We start from the raw sequence: 9834 nt of genomic DNA on the forward strand, positions 1-9834 counted from the left end.
TAGGTGGAAAATTTCATGAGGTGAAATAAAACAAAACAAGAAATAAAAAATAATTTATCAAGTATGGAGACAAGAAAATCAGGGCATCACTCTGGCGACATTTGATACTGGGGATCGAACTTGAAACCTCATGCTTGTAAGTCCAGAATAATATATTTAAAATTTCTTTATAGGGGGTTGGGCTGTAGTGCAGCGGGTTAAGCATACATGGCACAAAACTTGAGGACCGGCGTACAGATGCCAGTTTGAGCCCCCGGCTCCCCACCTGCAGGGGAGTCGCTTCCCAGGCGGTGAAGCAGGTCTGCAGGTGTCTGTCTTTCTCTCCCCCTCTCTGTCTTCCCCTCCTCTCTCCATTTCTCTCTGTCCTATCCAACAACGAGAACATCAGTCACAACAACAGTAATAACTACAACAATGCGGATTCATAGTGTTGGTACTGAGTCCCAGCGATGGCCCTGGTGGAAAAGAGAGAGGAAGGGATGGAGGGGAATGTGGAGGGAGAGAAGAAGACAGAGACACCTGAAGCCCTGCATCGCCCACTGCTAGGGAAGCTTTCCTACAGCGGATGTGCCACCTCCCAGCGGGCCCCCCCCCAGTTTTTTTCTCTCAATAATTATTTATCTTACTTTTTAAAAAATATTTATTTCCTTTGTTGCCCTTGTTGTTTTATTGTTGTAGTTGTTATTGTTGTTTTTACTTATGTCGTCGTTGTTGGATAGGACAGAGAGAAATGGAGAGAGGAGGGAAAGACAGAAGGGGGGAGAGAAAGACAGACACCCGCAGACCTGCTTCACCGCCTGGGAAGCGACTCCCCTGCAGGTGGGGAGCCGGGGGCTCAAACCGTGACCCTTAAGCCAGTCCTTGCGCTTTGCGCCACCTGCACTTAACCCGCTGCGCTACCGCCGTCTCCCTTATTTTACTGTTTTAAACAGAGAGAAATTGAGAGGGAAAGAGGAGGCAGAGAGGGAGAAAAGAATAGACCTGCAGCCCTACTTCACTGCTCAAGAGGCTACCCGCCTGCAGGTGGGGATCTCAGCCTTGAATCTGGGTCCTTGCACACTATAATGTATGTGCTTAATCAGGTGCACCAGCCTGGACTCTGTCTTCTTATTTTGTCTCTAATCACACTGTTCCTCCTATCCTCAGTTCTCAGTCTCTCTTACTGTTTCATGTCTCTCAATATTTGTCTCTATGCTTGACCTGTGTCTGATGTCTATCTCTACTCATGCCTGCGTACCTCTGACCTCTATTGGTGTCTCCGTCTCCCGTCTCTGTGTCTCTGTGTCTGTGGTTGACTCTGATCTCTATTTCTTTGCCTCATGTCCTTGTCTCTTAGGCCTATCTCTGATCTGTGTCTGTTTCTCTTATCTTTCTCTAATTTTTTAAAAATAATTTATTTATTTATTCACTAGAAAGATAGGAAGAGAGAAAGAACCAGACATGCATGCTCTGGTACATGTGCTGCCTGGGATTGAACTCAGGACCTCTTGGTTGAGAATCCAAAGCTTTATCCGCTGCGCCGCCTTCCGGACCACTATCTTTCTCTGACCTTTAATGTCCGTGTCTCCCCTGGTGTCTCTGTCTCTCCCCATCCCCACACACTCCTGCCCGCACATACCGGGTGACTCTCCAGCCCGCCCCGCCCCCGCCCCCGCCCCCGCCCCCCAGGACAAACAATCCGGCGTGTAGTCTGCAGTCAGTCTGTTTTCCTCAATGGACACGGCCCCACCCACTCCGGCTCGCCCCGCCCCCGAGGCGTCCCATTGGCCGACCCCAGCTTCTCCTCCCGACGCTCGGGGCACTTCGGCCCCGCCCAGATTACCGCGATTGGCAGCGCAGCGCCGGGCCCCGCCCCCGCAGCAGCCTGGCTGCGGAGCAGGTGCGGGGGGGCCGCAGTGGGCATGCGCGGCGTGTGGCTGGGGCTCGCCTGGCTGCTGCTGGGGCGGCCGGCCTGTGCCGGGTACCCGCACCTGGAGGGCGACGTGCGCTGGCGCCGCCTCTTCGCCGCCACCCGCTTCTTCCTGCGCGTAGACGCGGGGGGACGCGTGGCCGGCACCCGCTGGCGACACGGGCCTGACAGTGAGTGGGGATGGGGGAGGGCGGGGGGGTGGGGGGCACGGGGTGAGGGTTATGGGGTGACAACCTGAGGGACATGAGGAAACATGGAGTGAGGTGACACCTGGGCGATGGGGATGGGTTGGTTGGGGCCTGGGGTGATTTGGAATATAAGGGGACTGGGATGGGGCCCAGCAGGGGCTATAAGGGGGACTGAGCTGGGGGACACTGGATGTGAGAGGCGCGGGGGCAACATGGAGGACTAAGGTGAGAGGAGGTACACCAAGTCTGAGGGACAGAGGCCCGAGCAGGGGGGAGCCCTAACAGTGAACCCACTGTCACCTGGCCCTGACTTTGTCCCACCCTGGACAGCTGGCTGCGGGCCCGAGCAGTGGGGTGGCAGGGAGGGGCAGGAGGCGGCATTCTGATCCAGGGGGTCCTACAGCTGCTGGAGGAGGTCCCTGCGCTGCATAGGGGAGGACCCCTCAGGCCAGTGGCCATAGAGCCAAGACGGGGAGGTGGGCCAGGGCCAGCATCTGTCCCCCAGCTCCGAGGTCCAGGCAGGGGGGCTGGGCTCCAGCTGGTCACTGCCTGAATCAGCCCCATTAGGGTGGGGAGTGGCCCTGCCGCCCCGGGGCCTTTCATCTGGGCTGCCAAAGCCCTCATTAGACTTGCTGCCCCACCGAGGACAATGACAGGACTGGCCTGGCCAGCTGGGTGGCCTTGGGCTGGGGGGGAGGCCAGGAGCATGTCTCTCTCGGTTAATACGGGGGTGGGGGGGGGCACAGGGTGGTCCCACTCTGCCATCCTGTACGTGCTGCCCAGGTGAGCTCTCTTCTAGACTCTGGCATTGGGGACACAGCAGTCCCGCCTAGGACGCTCCCGGGTTGCAGAGAACAGCGCAAACAAGGGAGCAAACAGTGGGGGGAGAGGCAGCATGGGATGGATCCTGGCTGACTATCTGGAGGCTGGGAGTGGAGGCTAGTGTCCAGCCGAGGATTCAGCAGGTGCAGAAGCCCAGGGGCAGGGTTGAATGTCCAGACTCAGCCCAGGTACCTGCCTGGGGTTGGGTGGGAGGGGTCTTGAGGTTGTGGGTGGAGGTTGGCCTTGCTTCCCTCTGACTCGGAGAGGTGGGGCGCATCCAAGGTCACCCTGGAAGGATGGGCCCAAAGCTGGCTCTGCCAGTTCCCAGGCCTCAGTTTCCCCCCTCTGGGCAGTGGGTACAGTCAAATCTCCCATCTGTGGCGGTTGTGTGGGCTGGGGGGGGGGGGTGGGTACAGGGCTGGGCATAGCTCAGGCAGGCTGAGCATCCCCCCGCCCACCAAGCACCAGCCTCCTGAGTGGGGCTTTCTAGGCCTGCCCACCTCTGCTCCAGTTTGCTGTGGCTCCCCAGCGCCCTCTGGGGAAAGGCTGAGCCCCACCACCTCCCTCCCTCCCTCTTGGTCCAGAGTAGCTTGGGGCAGGGGTGGGGGCTGTCTGTGGGGTTTCCAGAGTCCCCACCTTATATGCAGGGTGGGTGCACAGTCGGGAGGAAGGATGGAGATGACAGAGAGGGGAGTCAGGCGCAGCGGGTTAAGCGCACGTGGCGCCAAGTGGAAGGGCCGGCGTAAGGATCCCGGTTCGAGTCCCCGGCTCCCCACCTGCAGGGGAGTCGCTTCACAGGCGGTGAAGCAGGTCTTTCTCTCCAACAACGGCATCAACAACAACAACAACAATAAAGCAACAAGGGCAACAAAATGAAATAAATAAATATTTTAAAAAGAGAGGAGGGGCCATTGGATCAGAGAAGCCCAGCTTGACCGCCCCTGCCCCGCTCTTCCCCCCCAGGCATCATTGAGATCCGCTCCATCCAAGTGGGCGTCGTGGTCCTCAAGGCGGTGCACAGCGGCTTCTACTTGGCCATGAACCGCAGGGGCCGCCTCTTCGGGTCGGTGAGTGCGCAGGTGCACCGGGTGGGCGTGTCCACGGCGCTGTGGGCGGGCCCTGGCAGCTGGCTGGGCGGGCAGGTCCCTGACACCACCGCCTGGTGTCCTGCCTGTGCCCCCGCAGCCTGTCTACACCGCACACTGCGAGTTCCGCGAGCGCATCGAGGAGAATGGCTTCAACACCTACGCATCCCTGCTCTGGCGCCACCAAGGCAGGCCCATGTTCCTCGCACTGGACGGCCGGGGGGCTCCAAGGCGCGGGGGCCGGACCCGCCGCCACCACCTGTCCACCCACTTCCTGCCGGTCCTGGTATCCTGAGCCGGCTTCCCGGAAGTGTCGCATAGAGCTTCTGTCCTCTCCAGGCCGGCCAGAGGCGTGGGCTCAGGTCCGCTCACAAGCCAGGGCTGTGTGTGGGCTGGGGACTGTGCAGAACCCCAGGGCAGCCTGACCTCAGAGACCTGAGAAGGCCTGCAGGGCAGCTGCGGAGCTGGGGACTTCAGGGCCGCAGGGCCAGAGCTGAGCAACACAGGATCGCACCGGAGGGGGGCGTGCAGGAGGGTCTAGGCGTCAGGGTGGGCAGCCTGGAGTCTGGAGGCAGAGGGAAACTGCCTGTCCTCTGCAGGCTGCTGACCAGAGAGGAAAGTCTGGGATCAAGAGACGTGGGTGTGCTGGGAGGGAGCCCTGGCCCTGAGCTAGAGCTGGGTCCCCCCAGAGACAGCCCCAGGACAGATCACTGGTGAAGCCTCGAGGCAGCCTGGGGGAGGAGGCCTCCAGCACCTGACTCCGGGTGGCGTGGCCCTACCTGCGGGCCACATCCTCCCCCGCGGTGACAGAGGCTGGCGGGACCACCACGCGCTGCCACGCCAGGCGCGGGTGTACAAGAAGACATGACCAGAATCGAGTTCTCAGTAGCTGTATTTTAAATAGCTTTCAGATACACACATTTCTTCCTTTAAAAAAGTCTGTGGCGCAGTTTTGTTCCTGGTGGGCTGGTGGCTCCCCGGTGCCGGCCCTCAGGGGCTGTCCAGGCTGAGGGGTGGGGGGCGACCCCGGCCCCGCACCCACAGATCACGCGTGGCAGCGTGTGAGCTCAACGTCCCTTTATTTCAAAGCGGGAATAATTTAAAATTATAAAAACCTTTCCGCCGCTGAACGTGGAGGGAGAGGTTAGGCAGCGGGCCTCGGTGCCCCATTGAGGCGAGGGCCTGCCCGCACCCCTGTGTGGGGGGGGGCGGCCGCTCGGCTCTGCCTGGGAGCCCGGGTGCGGGGCACAGCTGGCTGTGGCGGCCGGCGCTGGCAGGCGGCAGGGCGGCCTCTGCGGCCGCGAGGGCGCGGGGCTCAGGAGCTGCCGGAGGGGTTTTCGTTGCCGGGAGAGGAGGACGAGGACGAGGACGAGGACGAGGGGAAGCTGGTCAGGCCCGGGGGGTTGGTGGCCGTGTTCTGGCCAGTGAGGCTCTTCCGACAGACGGGGCAGCTGTCATGCTTGGAGGGGAGAGGGGGGAAGTTGAGGGGCCGGCGGGGCCAGGGGACACCCCAGCCCGCCGCTGCTCACCTGCTCCAGCCAGGGCACGATGCAGCCCGCGTGGAAGAGGTGGTTGCAGGGCAGCTGCCGGACCTGCTCGCCCAGCCCATAGTCGTCCTTGCACACGGGACACTCGAGCCCGGAGCCTGGGGGAGCGCGTGGGCGTCAGGCCGCTGCCCCCAGGACGACCCACCCCCAGCGCAGACTGCCCGGAGCCTGTTCGGAGACTAAGGACTTGCCCTGCCCCCAGCCCCAGCCCGTCCCCGGGCAGAAGGGTGACCAGAGACACACCCACGTGCTCCTCCGTGACGGGGACGGTGGGGAGGGCCTGGATCCGGTCCTTGTCTGCAGGCGGGGGCCCCGTGTTCTCAAACTGGTTGAGGAGCTGAAAGACAGGAGGCAGTGCCGGAGCCGGGTCACCCGCAAAAGCCGGGTCACCGCAAAAGTCGCTGCGGGACCGACTGGGCAAGGCCGGCACAGGCGGCCAGCGGGTCCACGTACCTGCGTGATGATGGCATCCAAGCCGTTGGCCCCCCAGGCATAGTCCATCGGGTTCGAGTGCAGGACCCCCCTGGGCAGAGAGACTGAGGTCAAGGGGCGCAGGGACGGGGGGGGGGGAAGGGGGGGGGGGGCCGCGGTCACGCCCGGCCCAGCTACTCACCAGGGGCCCAGGCCCAGGTTGGGGATGGTGGCCGGGGTGATGATGCCATTCACCAGCTGCTGGATGATCCTGTGGGGGGGGGGGGGAGGAGGGGTCACGGTGGGCTGGAGGGGCCGAGACAGCAGCAGGGGGCCAGGACTGGATGGCGGACGTGCAGGCGGGAGGGAGGCGCGGAGGGCTGCGGAGGGGTGCGGTGTGCAGGGCCGGCCGAGGCGAACGAGCGGCCGCCAGGTGCTGACCGCCCTCAGGGAAGGCCCCGGGGGGAAGCACTGAGGGTGCCCCGCTCGGTGGCCGCCCGGTCCCTCCCTCCCGGGGCCTCACCCCTCCAGCGTGGGCACGCCCTCGTGCCGGCCGGCCCTCCTGGCGGTGAGGCGAGCGCGGGGCTGCCGGGCCCCGTAGCGCTGCCGGGAGTGCGGGTCGCGCTCGCGGCGGGTCTCGGGGTCGCGGCCGTCCTCGGCCTGGGGGGCCCCGGGTGGGAAGGCGGGGAGCTCGAAGCTGTCGTCAAAGATGCCGAAAGCAAACTGGCCGTAGCCCTGCGGCAGCGCAAACAGGTGCTGGTCCGCGTTCTGCAGAGACGCGGGGGTGAGAGGCGGGCGGCCACGGGGCAGGTGGGAGACGGACGCCGGGCCGGGCCGCCCCCACTCACCTCCACGGGCGGCCGGCCGAGCTGCTCTGCGGGGGCACCGGACGGGGCGGCGCTGCCGTCGGAGCTCCTGGGGGACACGAGCCTGTCAGCCTCCCCGACTCCCCCCCCGTCAGTCAGCGGGCAGCCCGGGAGCCCGCGCCCCGGCCGTCACCTGGTCTCTTCCGGAAGCTCCTCGATGAACCCCGACTCGCATCTGGGGCAGATGTAGTCCTGGGAGGGAGGCAGAGGTCGTGAGGGCCCCCGCCCGCCCTCCTGGGGGCCGCAGGTGGAGGCCTCGACTGGGGCACCCGGCCAGGGACCAGGGCAGCCGCGAGCCCTGAGCCGCACGGGGTCCCCGAGACGGGGGTGGGGGGACACACCTGCACCCCGCCCTGGAAGGCAGCAGGGCTGCAGCAGGCAGGCGGAGAGCAGGAGCAGGAGCAGGAGCAGGAGCAGAGGGGTGCGGGCCCTTTGCGGCCGGAGGCGGGCGCTGGGGAGACCCCTCCCAGCAGGGACCCGCTGTCCCCAGACTGCGGCCAGGAGGAGCGGCTGGCGGGCGCGGCGGGCAGGGGCCGCAGGGGCAAAGGCCACGGCCGCCCCCCCCCCCCAGGCAGATGAGGGTGGCCAGGGCCCTCGGGACCCCAGCTCACCGGCCCGGGCAGGGGTGTGGGCTGCAGCGCGGACCCGGCGCCCCGCACCCCGCTCCCACCCGGGGACCCCCGGGAACCGCGCGGCCAAACCCGCCCCCTCCCCCCCCCCCGGTGTTACCACAAGCGGGCGGCGCAGGGAGTGGGGGCCCCCGGCAGGGCGGGGGGACCAGGGGCACCCCCACCGCTCGCCCGCCCCCGCGGTCGCCCAGGCGGCAGCAGGCCGGCGTCGGGGACCCGGGCGCTCAATGGGGGCCCGGAAGCGGGGGCCCCGGCGGTAGAGGGGTGACACGGAGCCACAGAGACGCGGCGGGAGGAAGCTGGGGTGCGGGCCTGCCGCGGAGCGCACGTGGGGACCCCGGGGGAGCGGGGCCCGGCGTCACCGGCCCGCCCCGACCCGAGGCGGCGCCACGCGGCCTCAGTTTCCCCGCGCCCGCCCTGGCCCCGGTCGCTCACCGGCAGGCGCGGCTGGATCTCGGCCGAGCAGCAGTGGCAGAAGAAGCGCCCGGGCTGCGGCGCCGCCTCGGCCATGGCCCCACTCCCGCCGCCCGGGCGCCGCCGCGGCCGTTTCTGCCCCTCGCCGCCGCCGCGCCCGCGCACGGCACGCACGCACGACGCACGCACGCACGCACGCACGACGCGCCGGCCGCGCGACGGGGGCCGCCGAGGGGCAAACTAGGGCAGGACGGACGGAGGGCGCAGGCGCAGAACCCTCGGGAGGCGGAGCCACGGGTGGGGCAAACCGGGATCAGCGAGCGGAGGCGGGACGGTCCGCCTGTTAGATGGGAACGAGGAGAGAAGGGGAGCCGAGTATCCCCCGCAGCCGGGATCGGGGGCGTGGCGGAGGGCGAGGCCTCAGAGGAGGGACGCTTTGAAGGAACAGGGCGCGGACTGCGAGAAGCGCGGCCTCGAAGGAGCGCGACCTGCTGTGGGCGGAGCCTCTCTGAGCACCGCTCCTGGGCGGGGCCTGCTGTGGGCGGGGCCACGCGGAGGGCCGGCCCTGAGGGGCGGGGCCAGCTCAGAGAGGAACCCGTGGAGGGGGCCGCTTCGGGGAGGGCGGAGGGGTGTGTGGCGGGTGATAGGCGGAGCCACAGCGGGGGCGGGGGCTGTTCTGCTGTGGGGGTAGGATTCTGGGCTGGGGGCGCGCGGCAGTGGGTGGGCACACACCCGGGAGCCATCGACGCGGGGGCGTGTCCTAAGGGGCGTGGCTAGCGGTGGGCGGGAGCCGTTTGACACAGGTTTCTGCGGGGCGCGGACCTCGGGGCGTGGCCTGTGATTGGCAGAGCCACGCCGCTGTTCCGGTGAGGGTGGGCGGGGCCTGCGGTTGTGCGGGACTCTGCTAGGGCCTCCTGCAGCGGGCTCTTAAGCTCTTCCTGGCCTGGGCTGTAAACTCGCCTCAAGTTCTAAGTAGAGAAAGAAAAAAGATAAAAGATGGGGGGAGTCGGGCGGTGGCGCAGCGGGTTAAGCGCACGTGGCGCCAAGCACAAGAACCCGCGTGAGGATCCCGGTTCGAGCCCCCGGCTCCCCACCTGCAGGGGAGTCGCTTCCCAGGCTCAGGTGAAGCAGGTCTGCGGGTGTCTGTCTGTCTCTCCCCCTCTCTGTCTTCCCCTCCTCTCTCCATTTCTCTCTGTCCTATCCAACAACGACGACACCTAACTACAACGATCAAAGAACAAGGACAAAAAAAAAATGGGGGGGGGGAATAAATAAATATTAAAAGAAAAAAAAAAACAGACTTTGCACTGGGAGCGGGTGCAGCGCGTTGGACTCTCAGGCTTGAGTTCCCGAGTTCCAACACAGCATCACATCTGCCACAGTGGTGCTCTACTTCTCTCTCCCTCTCTCCTTAGTTAATAAATAAATATTTTCAAAAATAAGGAAAAAAGAGGACCACGATGGGGCATGAGATTCTGAATTGAATCCCCAGCATCATACGTACCAAAGTGATGCTTCAGTCCCATCTCCCTCACAAATAAATGTTCAAAAACTTGAAGGGGAAGGGAGGGGCAGGTCTGTGGTGCACCTGATAGAGGGTACACACTGCCATATTCAAGGGCCCGGGCTCAAGTTCCTGGTCCCCACCTACAGGAGGGAAGCTTCATGGGCAGTGGGTCCGTGCTGCATGTCTCCCTCCTCTCCCTCTCGTTCCTCTCTCTCTCTCTGTGTCTATCTGAAAGCGAGGAAGGGGACAAAAAGGCCGAAGGGACCAATGGAATCGCCATGTAGGCACTGAGACCCAGTGACACGCGAGCGCTGATACTGCGGGAGATGCCGCGCCCTGGGAGAAGTTCCGGGGTGCGGGGCCCTCCGTCTCTCCATCTGAGTAAAAATGCTCCTGGAGTCTGGAATCATGAGACTGTCCCTGATCAAGATCCCAGCTCCGGAAAAGAAATCAAAG

General features: G+C 64.8%; 2 protein-coding genes across 4 annotated transcripts; one reads left to right on the forward strand and one right to left on the reverse strand.

Annotated features, from left to right (window-relative positions):
* The first annotated feature begins 1878 nt into the window (after nt 1-1878).
* Nucleotides 1879-4731, forward strand: FGF22 (fibroblast growth factor 22). Its single transcript, XM_007524786.3, has 3 exons — nt 1879-2079; nt 3883-3986; nt 4105-4731. The coding sequence occupies exons 1-3, from the start codon at nt 1902-1904 to the stop codon at nt 4297-4299; spliced, it is 477 nt and encodes a 158-aa protein (XP_007524848.1). The 5' UTR covers nt 1879-1901; the 3' UTR covers nt 4300-4731.
* Nucleotides 4732-4878: 147 nt separating this feature from the next.
* RNF126 (ring finger protein 126) lies at nt 4879-8054 on the reverse strand. Of its 3 annotated transcripts, none has more exons than XM_060181436.1 (9): nt 7893-8054; nt 6962-7020; nt 6811-6877; nt 6486-6730; nt 6165-6233; nt 6005-6074; nt 5799-5888; nt 5534-5649; nt 4879-5463 (listed from the first exon to the last, which is right to left on the reverse strand). In XM_060181436.1, exons 1-9 carry the CDS (start codon nt 7965-7967, stop codon nt 5394-5396), a joined length of 861 nt encoding a protein of 286 aa, XP_060037419.1. In that variant the 5' UTR covers nt 7968-8054; the 3' UTR covers nt 4879-5393. The 3 variants fall into 3 exon arrangements, with proteins under 3 accessions (XP_060037419.1, XP_060037418.1, XP_060037420.1); XM_060181435.1 differs by having other exon boundaries at nt 5795-5888; nt 7893-8052; XM_060181437.1 differs by lacking the exon at nt 6005-6074 and having other exon boundaries at nt 5795-5888; nt 7893-8053.
* Nucleotides 8055-9834: the final 1780 nt, after the last annotated feature.

This window comes from Erinaceus europaeus, chromosome 23 (genome assembly GCF_950295315.1).
Source record: "Erinaceus europaeus chromosome 23, mEriEur2.1, whole genome shotgun sequence".
NCBI lineage: Eukaryota > Metazoa > Chordata > Mammalia > Eulipotyphla > Erinaceidae > Erinaceus > Erinaceus europaeus.

What these genes read in the sequence shown, in the direction of transcription:
- RNF126 (XM_060181435.1), bottom strand. Translation starts at nt 7,967, where the DNA reads ATGGCCGAGGCGGCGCCGCAGCCCGGGCGCTTCTTCTGCCACTGCTGC. An exon ending in AGATCCAGCCGCGCCTGCCG is followed by an intron (nt 7,021 to 7,892) that starts GTGAGCGACCGG and finishes CCTCCCTCCCAG; the next exon opens with GACTACATCTGCCCCAGATG. An exon ending in GGCGTGCCCACGCTGGAGGG is followed by an intron (nt 6,234 to 6,485) that starts GTGAGGCCCCGG and finishes CCCCCCCCACAG; the next exon opens with GATCATCCAGCAGCTGGTGA.
- FGF22 (XM_007524786.3), top strand. Translation starts at nt 1,902, where the DNA reads ATGCGCGGCGTGTGGCTGGGGCTCGCCTGGCTGCTGCTGGGGCGGCCG. An exon ending in CTGGCGACACGGGCCTGACA is followed by an intron (nt 2,080 to 3,882) that starts GTGAGTGGGGAT and finishes CTTCCCCCCCAG; the next exon opens with GCATCATTGAGATCCGCTCC. An exon ending in GGGGCCGCCTCTTCGGGTCG is followed by an intron (nt 3,987 to 4,104) that starts GTGAGTGCGCAG and finishes GTGCCCCCGCAG; the next exon opens with CCTGTCTACACCGCACACTG.